The 14,980-nt window shown below is 41.6% G+C and overlaps 1 protein-coding gene and 1 long non-coding RNA gene across 2 annotated transcripts; both read left to right on the top strand.

The window, feature by feature from the left end:
• The first annotated feature begins 7,835 nt into the window (after window positions 1–7,835).
• LOC134187601 (matrix metalloproteinase-9-like) lies at window positions 7,836–13,143 on the top strand. Its single transcript, XM_062655752.1, has 8 exons — window positions 7,836–7,857; window positions 7,959–8,104; window positions 8,163–8,226; window positions 9,813–9,958; window positions 10,017–10,080; window positions 12,537–12,682; window positions 12,741–12,804; window positions 13,097–13,143. Exons 1-8 carry the CDS (start codon window positions 7,836–7,838, stop codon window positions 13,141–13,143), a joined length of 699 nt encoding a protein of 232 aa, XP_062511736.1.
• Window positions 13,144–13,988: 845 nt separating this feature from the next.
• Window positions 13,989–14,980, top strand: LOC134187514 (uncharacterized). The gene is made up of 3 exons (XR_009971124.1): window positions 13,989–14,099; window positions 14,159–14,222; window positions 14,690–14,980. It is a non-coding gene; the product is annotated as an uncharacterized LOC134187514 (long non-coding RNA).

The raw sequence follows: 14,980 nt of genomic DNA, 5'->3' as shown, positions 1-14,980 counted from the left end.
ACTGATATTGATGTACGCAGCGACGAGCTATGTAAGCTCTTTTGTCGTAACCTAACCTTATTTCCAGCTGATAGGGTAGATGATGTATTTCAAAACAGAGAGATTGCTCAAGCGAAAATTTCAATCCTGTTAACAAAAAACCCAATGTCTTTGCACGCAACTAATAGTGTCTTTCTAGCTGTGTCTTTGTGGAATTACCTCGGCTGTGATGCAATGTCGGCGGAGCGAGAAAAGTAGCCAGCTGCACTTCCAACGGAATGAACTGAAGGGATGTCGCTAAACGACTGAGATCTGAGTGAGATCGGTACTTTTCTTGTGTAGGTTGCTTTGGATGGCTTGTGGGCGTTGCGTTTACCACCCTCCTCTAATCACATTTTTATTGCTTTCTGTTTGCATCGACTTGGAAGTCTCTTGGATTATATTTATGACAATCGTTTCCAGAAACGCAATATGCAAAGGTCGCAGGTGCACTACATTATTCTTATTTCCACCCTTTATCACATGCAGAAGTACTTAATTAATTAACTTATTGCAGTATACTTGTCTGTTTACTTAATGATCTCCAACCTCACACACAAGCTTCTGTTTATTGGTATCCTACTTCGAACGAAAATAGCACAGGTACGGTTATATGTTTGCACAGGATGATCTTGTCAATCGTGTTGTGGTCGTAACGTGTTCATATGTGTCTGCTGCGCGAACTGCTTGAATCCAATTTTAGATGATCTTTAGATATGTATAGTCAGCGCAGTGACAAATTTACCGAGGGAGACTGCATGCAGTTTGAACATTGTTTCGTGCGGAAACTTGGAACGACAGCGCAGAGGAGGCCACTAGCAGTTGGTATTCAGCAGCTGCATTCCTGTTGATTCAGATCCGCTGCTGTATCCGTTGTGACATTAACACAGATCCGCGATTCCCGCCAAAGGTAATCTCCCGCAAACGACTTAACTTCCAGATGCAATTGCGTATACTATTTGTTTCGTATCAATAGATTTTTTAACATTGAGCGTACTACTTTTTTCCACCAAAGTCACTTTCGTTCTGTTGTGAGAAATTCTTATTGTTTCTAAATCTCTTTACGCGGTTGTTTACTCTAGTTTGAAATTCCACAATGAAATATTCCCAACTTAGGCAGCTGAATGCTTGCTATTGAATAGAGACTAATGTCTTAATCTAAAGAAATATTATCTGCAAATTATTAAGCATCTTTAGATGACTGCTATGCCAAAAACGTATAGTGATAATTGATAGAATTCTAGTGTTGGACACACGACAGCGATTTAGGTATCATTTGAAATTGTAAGTTGTCGAAATTGTTGTATTTTGTGTGAAGGCGTCTCCGTGTACGTGTGAGGATACGTTTTCTGCATTTCAAACAACTTGATGTTAATTCGAACTCACTAGACGACTATGAGTTAGGTAAAATGGTTCTAATAGCAAATGCATTCAATCAGACAATGTGTCTGGCAGCATGCACACTTGGCGTCCTACTGCTAGTATTCTCTTTTGGATCCAACATCTGAAAATAATTTGAGGTCACCTTTTGTTGTGTGTGTGTGTGTGTGTGTGTGTGTGTGTGTGTGTGTGTGTGTGTGTGTGTGTGTGTGTGTGTGTTGATTATTTATCATCACTGTCCATGTCTATTACATATACGTAGTCTGACTCATCTCTGCAAATTTCTAAAAACCCTGTTATTACTTTACTACGATAAATCATTTAACAGTTACTCATATTACATCGTCAGGAATACATCGATGACGAGAGAAGAGCCAATTTGCCATTTGCAATGATTGTCTTGTGGCGCCAGTAAATAATCACCAGGTGTCTCGATCGTTAGTAACATCCCAAAGCCAGGTAAACGCAAGTTCCAATTGCATTAATTAATTAGAGATAGTTTGTAAAGTAACTCGATGACTGCTGAGAGTGCAATCAGTACTTGCGTAACATCCGCTCATAGAACTGAGTGCTATGTTACATACCGTAGACTAGGGATGACGGTCCAGCCTGAGAAATGCCAGCGAGAGACATAAAAATAACACACTGCTGCATTCTCCAACCACTTTTCTTGAACCCCTGATTGCTTACTAACGCAAACGTTCTTTATCCTAGAGGCTTCACCCAGCCTCTGTTCGAACATGCACGTCTCGGTAAAAATTGTGACGAAGCCGCATGCGTCACTATAATTTTCCCCGGATGAAGGACACGCCCAAAGGGTGTGTCTTACGGCTCAAATATTTTGACTGGCTAACGAAGCCCAGAAGGCTGGATATGAAACGTCAAATTCATGTGTCACAAGGTTGGCCGTTTGCCGTCTCCCTAAAATGACGTCTTGCTTTCGCTTAGGAATCTATAGTCCATAAGAATCGCTAATACATTTCCTTTTGAATGAGCCTACAGTCAGCTGTCTACATTGTAGCAATCTCGAGATATCGTATTTTCTATAAAGCCCATCCTTAGTAACGATATTGGCTTAAATGTGGAATATTCTATATGTTTATTAGATCTCCAAACGACGATGCGACGCACAAGGAAGCAGGTCTTCTCGATGATGAAGACATGCAGCGGCGACTCAATTAGTATACCGTAGACAGGAAGTCGACTTGAACGTATGGAAACAATCATCATTAGCTATGAGAATTGTATCATTCGAGAACGCGAGTAACAGGCTTTCAAACTGTGTATGTATTGTAATTTCTGCTTCTATAATGTGGCTACAGTTGCGAATAATAGGTAAGCGGAATGTAGGTTACGTGCGCACTCTACCCAATCAGTACTGCACGTGTCCAATTTTTTGCGGTTGATGAAGAGGCCATGCAACCGAAACCTATCGCGAACGAAACGAACTCAAGAGGGAAGAAGACGAGGGCTGACACAAAGCTTGGGATCCATGCTACATGCATAAACAAAGGTACGCGGTTGTAGACGACGTAGTAATGCACAACTGTGTCAGCTACTCATTAGCTGTAAGAAATTTTGTACAGTAAATCACCTGTACTTGTTGAGGAATTTTGCTCATCTGAAGAAGCAATAGAAACAAAGTTATTTCTTAAAAGCAAGAGAAAAATACAAAGAACGGCTAGATTTCTTCCTACCTCGTTGAATAATTGACTAAACATTTTACAGGATGTCGCATCAGACTGTTGGCATTGAACTCGATTCTAGAATAGTAGCGGGGATTTTAAGGCCGTTTAGACACGACAAAATTCAAACTTACGAGCAAAGCCATCGTGATGAGAGAAATGAAGAACAAATAGGCGGCCATTTTCTTTTTGGTTAAAGCAGAGTGATTGGAGAATGCAACAGTGTGTCATTTTTATTTTTCTCGCTGGTTTTACTCAGGCTGGACCGTCAACCCTAGTGTACGGTATGCAACAATGCACTCAGTTCCATGAGCGATGTTATGCAAGTACTGATTGCACTCTCAGCAATCATCGAGTTTGTTTACAAACTATATCTAGTTAATTAATGCAATTGGAACTTGCGTTGACCTTGCCCTAGGATGTTAATACCGATCGAGACACCTGGTGGTTATTTACTGACGCCACTAAACAATCATTGCAAATGGCAAATTGGCTTCTTCTCTCGTAATCGATGTACCCTGCAGATGTAATATGAGTAACTGGTAACTGATTTATGGTAGTACAGTATTAACAGGGTTTTTAGGAATTTGTAGAGATGAGTCAGGCTACGTATAAGGAATGGACCTGGACAGTGATGATAAATATTCAACACATACACACACAAAGACAACAAAATTTGACCACAAATAATTCTCGGATGTCGGATCCAACGGAGAATACTAGCAGTAGGACGCCAAGTGTGCATGCTGCTAGACATATTGCCTGATTTAATGTATTCGCTAGTAGAACCATTTCACCTAACTCATAGTCGTCTAGTAAGTTCGAATTAATATCAAGTTGTTTGAAATGCAGGAAACGTATCCTCACACGTACACGAAGACGCCCTCACACAAAATACAACAACTTCGACAACTTGCAATTTCAAATGATAACAAAATCGCTGCCGTGAGGCCAACGCTAGAATTCTATCAATTTTCACTTTACGTTTGTGGCATAGCAGACTTCTAAAGATGCTTAATTTATTGGCATAGAATACGTCTTTAGATTAAGACATTAGTCTCTATTCAATAGCTAGCATTCAGCTGCCTAAGTTAGGAATATTTCTTTGTGTAATAGTAAACAACCTCGTAAAGAGTTTTAGAAACAATAAGAATTTCTCACGACAGAACAAAAATGGCTTTGGTGGAGAAAAGTAGTACGCCCAATGTTACAAATCTATTGATACCAAACAAATAGTATAGACAATTGCATCTGGAAGTCAAGTTCGAATGATGCATGTCATTTGCTGCAATCACGAATCTGTGTTGATTTCGCAATAGAAATAGCAGCTGATCTCAATCAACAGGAATGCAGCTACTGAATACCACCTGCCAGTGGCCTCATCTGCTCTGTCGTTTCAAGTTTTCGTTCGAGACAGTGTTCAAACTGCATGCAGTCTACCTTGGTAAATTTGTCACTGCGATAACTGTACATATCTAAAAATCATCTAAATTGGATACAAGCAGTATGCGCAGCGGACAGATATGAACACGTTATGACAACTATACAATTAACAAAATGATCCTGTGCAAACATGGAAACATACTTGTGCAATTTGCGTTCGAAGTGGAATACCCATAAACAGCAGATTGTGTGTGAGGTTGGAGATCATTAAGAAAACAGCCAAGTATACCGCAATAATTTAAGTGAGTACTTCGCTTGTGGTAAAGGGTGGAAATAAGAATAATGTAGTGCACCTGCGACCTTTGCATATTACGTTTCTGGAAACGATCATCATAAATATGCTCCAGGAGACTTCCATGTCGATGCAAACAGAAAGCAATAAAAATGTGATTGGAGGAGAGTGGTAAACGCAACGCCCACAAGCCATCCAAAGCAACCTACACAAGAAAAGTCCCAATCTCACTCAGAGCTCAGTCGTTTAGCGAAATCCCTTCAGTTCATTCCGTTGGAAGTGCAGCTGGCTACTTTTCTTTCTCCGTCGTCATTGCATACCAGCCGAGGTAATTCCACAAAGACACAGTTACAAAGACAATATGATCTATTTGTTGCGTGCAAAGACATTGGGTTTTGTTAACAGGATCTTGAAATTTCCGCTTGAGTAAGCTCTCTGTTTTGAACTTCATCAGCTACCCTATCAGCTGGAAATCAGGTTAGGTTACCACAAAACGGTTTACTTAGCTCGTCGCTGCATACACTAATATCTGTATTCGTCTTGCAGAGAAGACGCTTGAGTGAAGATGAGGAGTTACATGTTGTTACTCTTGGCTTGCTGTGTTGTCAACATCACTTTGGCATCTACAGGTATGTTATCACTGTAATTTATTAAGATATGTCTATACTAATGGAGCAGGCAGTTTCCTTTAGCTTATAGAACTAGAAAGTTAGGAACAGGTAGACAGATTAATGCTGCTGTCGTAGCAACGTGGTGTAGTAAGACGTCGCCGTCAGCATGAATCTCTTGGTGTTCTGTCGTTGAATTTATCTAATAAATTACGTTACTGTAAATCCTGTATGCAATTTCATACGTGAGCAGCTAGTGTATGTCAGGCACAGTGATATAGGATTCCTAGAGTATATATGCTGTTTTTACAAAAGCAGACGTCAATAAATCTCAAACACTGAGAAGGCACTTCCTGATACCGTACGTAGCTGCTATATAGAGGATGTAGGACACACCTTCTGCAGCCGCAATCTTATTAAAGCCATTTCCGTGTAGAAAGTAAACGCGAACAGTAGTACATAGAACTACAGCTAGAGACAGCTGGAAAAGCTAGTCTAACTCTAGATCTACCGCCTATGAAACTACAGTCTAGTACTACCAGGTCACGTGAGTCACCGCTTACTTACGCCAGTGTTGACCTCAATCCGGTGAACTAATTGGATGTATATCCGTCACCCAAGTGACTTCATGTCAAAGACAACTGTCGCCAACATAAGTTTCTACAAAGCTGTTGCTTGTTTGTGAAAATTTACCCTTGAACAAAATGACGGTACAATTAGTCTGCTGACCAAACTGCTCGGTTGCCTAAAATTTGTTGAAGTGGGCGAAGACGCTATGGACCCATTTAGTGTCGATTGTTACTCGTCAGCGTTGTTACAGGATTGCATGTGGTCGTCACTTTGAAACCAAATTTGGGTGTTGCTGCCTTCTACTCGGAACCAAGAGCAATCTGGGCGGTGGCATCTATTGTAATACGTCACCTTTGCAAAGAAGACGCACCTTCCTTGACACACAGACGCACGCGCTCACGCAAAAGCAGCCCGGTGAGCCTGCTCATCTTGCACTGTGGGAATTAGAAGGTGGCGTGGAGGCGAGCCCACGTCACACCCGCATACACGGTTAATTACATGAAAGTAAGCTAGTGATCACAGTTATTAGGTCCTTTTCCTGTCAACGTAATTATTTAATTAAACTGGCCGTTAATTAACCTAACAGCGTCAGCTGACTGGACAGGCCGGCTAGCCACTGTAGCATGTGGATTCGTTAACATTTCTTGGTTGGCGCCGCTCCAGTTACTGTCTATGCAGACAAAATGTGGTTCCCGTCAACGTAATTAGTTACTTAAACTAGCAGTTAATTAAGCTAACAGCGTCAGCTAACTGGACAAGCTGTCTAGTCGCTGTTGCATGTGGATTCGTTAACACTTCTTGATTATCGCCTGTCCAGTTACTGTCCATGCAGACAATATGTAGACACACGCATACTATAGTCTATACTCTACGTATCTTAGATTGCAGTCGGAACATCTTGCATTTTCTCTTCCCACATTACATGCCTCTGCAGACGCTACCGTCACAGATCGTGACCAGCAGCCGGCTTATTCCGACTACAGCCAGCGCATCCAGACGATGCAGACGATGGCGCATCCAGACGATCAATGCAGATGAAACGCAGACCTGTTCACGTCATATCCGCATACTTGGTCAATTGAATAAACAAACTCCCGCTCATCTCAATCTCCCGTGTATCTCAAACTCGTCACATCCGCATACTCGGCATTTCTGCGAAGACACATTCGCGTAGCAATCTAATTTTAGGTTAATTTCAGCCCTCAAAGCAATCCGACGCGACCGTTCGAATCAGACTACGCATTTTCAGGCATCCACATCTCAGACTGTTCCCGCCTAGAACGTCATGATGTATTTGTAGAGAATAACGTCGTACCCGCGAAGACACATCCGAGCATCCTATTTCAGGCCGCCAAAGTCTCGTTTCGGGCGGTCGGAGGCAGTCGAGGCGAAACCCGACGCGACCGTTCGTCTCAGACTCGCGACCGTTCGTCTCAGACTCGCGATCTCGACTGTCCCAACGCGTTTCGCCGCGATCCGAGACCGTAGTCGTGTCGATCGGCGCGTTACAGACAGACAAGTGGTCACGACAGACTTGATGATGGACTGGTCACGAGCAAAGGGTCTGAGTTAGAAGGTTTCTTACGTCTCCTAGCATCTTCGTGCATGGTAGACAAACTATTTGTATTGAATAGACAGACATTCCTTTCCCGTTTAAAGAAGAGTCTAGATAGCTCTTAAATTAAGCTCAACCTAGACGCAGTAGTGGATTGCAATCCCGAATGCGCTGCCAGCATTATTACTATAATGTTATGGCAGCACATTTGGGACTGCAAGTAACACGTGTCTGGGGCGACGCTATACATAAACAGAGATTTCTTCATCTATGTCTACGTTAATTGTTCCCTTTTTTACATTTCAGTCCGTTTACTTATGATAGAATAGACAGTTTCTGTACACATGCAGAAGGACGAATGTTTAGGTAATTGGCAAGAACGGCCGACAAGTGGTGGAGCATTTAGTTCTAAATGAATAAACTACATTCTGTAAAACCTATATTTATGATTATTCTTTCTGAACTAGTTACTCCAGTTGAAGGTTCTGGTCCTAAAACATGTGGTGGTTCAGCGAACGGTGCTCGTTGCTTTTTCCCTTTCATATACAAGGGAGTGACATACACGTCTTGCACCAACAGGGATCATAACCAGTTGTGGTGTGCCACCAGAGCAGTGAGAATAGTAAATTTTAAAATGAGATAATGTTGCTCCTAATTCTTTTCTGTTCAAGGGAAAGTATATAGCACACAAGCAATGGGGAAATTGCCGATGTGAATATCCACCTGAGCCTCCAGGTTTGAAAATTACAATTATAATTAATTTACATGTATTCGTGCATATCTGTACCTATTTTGTTTTCCTATACTCTCTAAATGTTCGTTTGTCGGCCTGTCTGCTTGTTTGTCGTTCTGTCTGCGTGTGTGGTGCTTTTCCTTTTTTGAACTAAAGCTCCTCTTCTCGGTTTGTCTGTGCATGGTTAATAGTTTTCTCTTTCTTGTAGTTGATTCAAACGGATTGTCTGTATCCGTGTCTGTTGTCTGATATTGCTGAAAGTTTGTGTGTCTTGCTGTTGGTAGCCCATTTTTCTTCGATGTTTTGTTTCATTGCATTTTGTTTTTCGTTGTCTGGTTTCTGACAACAATTAGAACGGTTCTTTTAGTTTGACGTACATTTCCGTGTGGTACAGTCTATCATTTACCATACAACGCTATTAATTTATCGCGGAGGAAAAACCATCAGTAATTGTCTGGTAATTAATTATCGCTTACCAGCGCGGATGACCACAAAGAGAAAGGGTGCAGTTGCAGTTGTTGCAGCGAGGGTCAGGGGTGCCATCGCTTTACTGTGAACCGGGCTTCAGACTCTTGTCACAGCAAGACGACGACTTCTGCCATATTTGTGTCCTGACGCACTAAAGGACTTAAATAACAGGCGCTTTATCTGAGCATCAACGCGCTTTCTAGCTAACATGTACTCACCGCTAAATCTGCACATGCAAGCAAGATTAGAGATGATATATGTACTGTATAGAACTCAGCAGAGGTAACAACCGCGCTAGTCAAACACACGTTGATGACTAGAGTAAATGTTACCTCTACAGTCTAAGTACCTCGATCTAAACTCTCCATGTCGATCGCTAGGCGATTGTGAATTTGTTTCTCTCAGAATTAGATGAGGGCGTGAGGCTGAGAGTGTCGGTGGTGCAGTAGTCTTTACTCTCAAGTCAATGAGATTGATGCGAAAAGAAAAACGGTAGAGCTGTTCAGTTGCGGCGCGCTGCAGCTGCATCCTCACATTCACAAGTGGAGTAGTTAATTGTCCTAGCGTTTCCCACGATGCTATCAATCTGCATCCGAGAGAGTTTTAACTGTGACCCAAAGCACTAAACAACTAATCAGCGACGCAAGGTGAAAGTTTCATTCGCTCAGTGTACAGCTTGCCAGAGCGAGATCTGATAATTGGTTGCCCCAATCGGATAATTGTTTGTCCCAACCGGATCATTGGTTGCCCCAACCGGATAATTGCTCGAGAAATACTGTACCATAGTGTGATGGCAGCGCATCTGGGACTGCAATCAACACTGTCTGGAGCTATGCAATACATAAAAAGGGATTTCTTCTGGGACTGCAATCAACACTGCCTGGAGCAACGCTATACATAAAGAGGGATTTCTATATCTATGTTTACGGTAACTGTTTGTTCCTTTTTTCACATTTCAGTCCGTTTACTTATGATTGAATAGACAGTTTCGGTACACATGCAGAAGGACGAATGTTTAGATAATTGATAAGAACGGCTGACAAGTGGAGGAGCATTTAGTCCTAAATGAATAAACTACATTCTATAAAACCTATATTTACGATTATTCTTTCTGAACTAGTTACTCCAGTTGAAGGTTCTGGTCCTAAAACATGTGGTGGTTCAGCGAACGGTGCTCGTTGCTTTTTCCCTTTCATATACAAGGGAGTGACATACACGTCTTGCACCAACAGAGGTCATAACCAGTTGTGGTGTGCCACAAGAGCAGTGAGAATAGTAAATTTTAAAATGAGATAATGTTGCTCCTAATTCTTTTCTGTTCAAGGGCAAATATATAGCACACAATCAATGGGGAAATTGCCGATGTGGATATCCACCTGAGCCTCCAGGTTTGAAAATTACAATTATAATTAATTTACATGTATTCGTGCATATCTGTACCTATTTTGTTTTCCTTTACTCTCTAAATGTTCGTTTGTCGGCCTGTCTGCTTGTTTGTCGTTCTGTCTGCGTGTGTGGTGCTTTTCCTTTTTTGAACTGAAGCTCTTCTTCTCGGTTTGTCTGTGCATGGTTAATAGTTTTCTCTTTCTTGTAGTTGATTCAAACGGATTGTCTGTATCCGTGTCTGTTGTCTGATATTGCTGAAAGTTTGTGTGTCTTGCTGTTGGTAGCCCATTTTTCTTCGATGTTTTGTTTCATTGCATTTTGTTTTTCGTTGTCTGGTTTCTGACAACAATTAGAACGGTTCTTTTAGTTTGACATACATTTCCGTGTGGTACATTCTACCATTTACCATAGAACGTTATGTATACCATAAGTTGCACTCATCACAGAAGCGTCTCGTAATAGGGGTAGATGAGGCTGAAGCCCCACCACTTTTGGGGGGCATTTTCAGAGTGGAAGCCCCACCACTTTTCGGGGCATTTTCAAAAATGTTACTATCAAAGACTGGAGCCGAGGTCTCAGCAGCGAGTCAGCCCCGCCACTTTTTGCACCTACGCGACGCACCTGCTTATCAACAATTCAACTTCCCCAGGATTGCATTCCTGTCGTACTCTCTTAGTGTTTTCTTTGCTCTTGGACTGAGAAGATGATACCATTGCTCTAGGCTACATTTAGTCTATTCGTACTTGAGCCTCTCCAAGTATTCTTACTTGTGTAAACAAGCCTATAATTCTTTCCAAAAACCAAAAAATGGTGGTCCATAAACGAAGCGTGGCCTCGAACGACAGACTTGATGATGGACTGATAACGAGGAAGGGTCTGTATTAGAAGATTTCCTAAGTCTCCTAACGTCATCGTGCATAGCAAACAAAATATGTGTATCGAATAGACAGCCATTCCTTTCCCGTTCGAAGAAGAGTTTATACAGCTCATAAGTTATCTTTGCCCTAGAAGCAGTAGTGGATTGCAATCTCGGATGCGCTGCCAACACTACTACAGTATTTTTCGCGCGGTTTTCCGGTTGGGGCAGCCAATTATTCGCTTCCGACAACCAATTATCCGTTTGGAGAAACCAATCATCCGACTCAGCCAATCAACTATCCGATTGGGGCAATCAATTATCCGTCTAGTAGCTCTAATTATGACCAGTGAAGTTAGAGAAGCGATGTTTAGAGGAATAATAGCGCATACTGACAGATGTTGTCGCTATTACTGCTGTACCAGTAAACATAGTAATTCTTGTTTTCGCTATTAATTTATCGCGGAGGAAAAACCATCAGTAGTTGTCTGGTAAATAATTATCGCCTACCAGCGCGGATGGCCAGAAAGAGAAAGGGCGCAGTTGCAGTTGTTGCAGCGAGGGTCAGGGGTGCCATCGTTTTACTGTGAACCGGGCTTCAGACTCTTGTCACAGCAAGACGACGACTTCTGCTATATTTGTGTCCTGACGCACTAAAGGACGTAAATAACAGGCGCTTTATCTGAGCCTCAACGCGGTTTCTAGCTAACATGTACTCACCGCTAAATCTGCACATGCAAGTAAGATTAGAGATGATATATGTACTGTATAGAACTCAGCAGAAGTAACAACCACGCTAGTCAAACACACGTTGATGACTAGAGTAAATGTTACCTCTACAGTCTAAGTAGCTCGATCTAAACTCTCCATGTCGATCGCTAGGCGATTGTGAATTTGTTTCTCTCAGAATTAGATGAGGGCGTGAAGCTGAGAGTGTCGGTGGTGCAGTAGTCTTTACTCTCAAGTCAATGAGATTGATGCGAAAAGAAAAACGGTAGAGCTGTTCAGTTGCGGCGCGCTGCAGCTGCATCCTCACATTCACAAGTGGAGTAGTTAATTGTCCTAGCGTTTCCCACGATGCTATCAATCTGCATCCGAGAGAGTTTTAACTGTGACCCAAAGCACTAAACAACTAATCAGCGACGCAAGGTGAAAGTTTCATTCGCTCAGTGTACAGCTTGCCAGAGCGAGATCTGATAATCGGTTGCCCCAATCGGATAATTTGTTGCCCCAACCGGATAATTGCTCGAGAAATACTGTACTATAGTGTGATGGCAGCGCATCTGGGACTGCAATCAACACTCTCTGGAGCTACGCGATACATAAACAGGGATTTCTTCTGGGACTGCAATCAACACTGTCTGGAACGACGCTATACATAAAGAGGGATTTCTATATCTAAATTTACGGTAACCGTTTGTTTCTTTCTTCACATTTCAGTCCGTTTACTTATGATAGAATAGGCAGTTTCTGTACACATGCAGATGAACGAATATTTAGGAAATTTATAACAACGGCTGACAAGTGGTGCAGCATTTCGTCCTAAATGAATAAACTACATACTGTAAAAACCTATATTTATGATTATTCTTTCTGAACTAGTTACTCCAGTTGAAGGTTCTGGTCCTAAAACATGTGGTGGTTCAGCGGACGGTGCTCGTTGCTTTTTCCCTTTCATATACAAGGGAGTGACATACACGTCTTGCACCAACAGGAATCATAACCAGTTGTGGTGTGCCACCAGACCAGTGAGAATAGTAAATTATATAATGAGATAATGTTGCTCCTAATTCTGTTCTGTTCAAGGGCAAATATATAGCACACAAGCAATGGGGAAACTGCCGATGTGAATATCCACCTGAACCTCCAGGTTCGGCAATTACAATAATTATAATTAATTTACATGTATTCGTGTATATATGTATACCTATTTTGTTTCTCTTTTCTTTCTAAATGTAAGTTTGTCGCTCTGTCTGCTTTGTTTGTCGTTCTGTCTGCGCGTTTGGTACTCTTCCTTTTTTGTACACAAGCTCCTCTTCTCGATTTGTCTGTCCATAACTATTGGTTTCTCATTCTTGTGGTTGACTCAAACAGATTGTCATTATTCGTGTCTGTTTGTCTCCTAAAGATGCTACATAACGTTAGTGTGTCTTGCTGTGTAGCAGCCGATTTTTCTTCGTTGTTTCGTTTCCTTGCATTTCGTTGTTGATTGTCTGGTTTTCTGAAAATAATTAAAACCGTCTATTTTTACGTACCTTTACATGTGGTATATTCTATCATTCCCATAGAACATTATGCATACCTTAGCTTGCACATATCAACAATTCAACTTCCCCATTATTGCATTCCCGTCGTACCCGCTTAGTGCTTTCTTTGCTGTTGGACTCAGAAGATGATACCATTGCTCTTAGGCTTCCCTTTAGCCTATTCGTACGTATGCCTGTCTACGTGTTCTTACTTGTGTAAACAAGCCTCTAATTCTTTCCGGAACAAAAATGGATGTCCGTGAAACGAAGCTTGGCCTCTAACAACAGACTCTATGATGGACTGATCACGAGCAAGTGTCTGCGTTAGAAGGTTCCCTACGTTCTCTAACTTCTCCGTGTATAGCAGACAAAGTACGTGTATCGAATAGACAGACATTCCTTTCCCGTTTGAAGAAGAGTTTAGATAGCCCATAAATGAGGTTCGCCCTAGTCGCAGTGTTGATTGCAATCCCGGATACGCTGCCAACACTACTACTCTAGTGTGATGGCAGCGCATTCTGGAATGCAATCAACAATGTCTGGGACGACGCTACATCTAAACAGGGATTTGTATATCTATGTCTACGGTAACTGTTTCTCATCACATTTCAGTCCGTTTACTTATGATTGAATAGACAGCTTCTGTACACAAGCAGAAGGACGAATGTTTAGGTAATTTATAAGAACGGCAGACAAGTTTACGAGCATTTCGTCCTAATGATTAACTACATACAGTAAAATACCTATATTTTTGATTATTCGCTCTTAACTAGTTACTCCAGTTGAAGTTTCTGGTCCTAAAACATGTGGCGGTTCAGCGAACGGTGCTCGTTGCTTTTTTCCTTTCATATACAAGGGGGTGACATACAAGTCTTGCACCAACAGGGATCATAATCAGTTGTGGTGTGCCACCAGATCAGTAAGAATAGTAAAGTTTTAAAGAAAGATAATGTTGCTCATAATTCAATTCTGTTTAAGGGAAACTATATAGAACACAAGCAATGGGGAAACTGCCAATGTGGATATCCACCTGAGCCTCCAGGTTTGACAATTACAATTATAATTAATGTACAGTACATGTAATGTACAGTACATGTACTCGTGCATATCTGTACCTATTTGTTTCCCTTTCTCTCTTAACGTTTGTCGGCATGTCTGCTCGTTTGTCGTTTTGTCTTTGTTTGTGGTGTTTTGCCTGTTTGAACACAATCTCCTCTTCTCGGTTTGTCGGTCAATGGTTATTGGTTTGTCTCTCTTTCAGTTGATTCAAACGGATTGTCTGTATCCGTGTCTGTTTGTCTGCTCAAAATATCACTGAACGTTTGTGCGTCTTGCTGTGTGGCAGCCCATTTATCTTCGTTGTTTTGTTTCTTTGCATTTTGTTGTTTGTTGTCTGGTTTTCTGACAACGATTACAATGGTTTTAGTTTGACGTGCATTTAGGTGTGGTCTATTCTATCATTTCCCATACAACGTTACTTGCACGCTGTACTAGCAATATTATTCTTAGGGCAAGACGTGTGCAAAGACAAGTTTTCGAACGTTTTATGTGCTTTCCTAAAGAAGAACGGAAGATGCGAGACGTGGAGTGTGCGCAATGCATGTAGCCTCACATGCCAAGCGTGCAGCTACAACGGTTGAATTTCAGAGTGAAGATTTGCGTCATCACAAGTCACTGGTTGACTGTGAACTTTGCTTTAGTGTTGTTCTGTCTGTTTTTGTCTAGTCAATAAGATTCTTTTAATCTAATTTGTTGGAAGAGACAGTGGCGATGATTTGTTCGTAGTGGCTGCGTTGCATA

This window comes from Corticium candelabrum, chromosome 12 (assembly GCF_963422355.1).
Source record: "Corticium candelabrum chromosome 12, ooCorCand1.1, whole genome shotgun sequence".
Taxonomy (NCBI): domain Eukaryota; kingdom Metazoa; phylum Porifera; class Homoscleromorpha; order Homosclerophorida; family Plakinidae; genus Corticium; species Corticium candelabrum.
The sequence above is the reverse complement of the archived record's forward strand: the minus strand, read 5'-3'. Positions and strand labels throughout refer to the sequence as shown.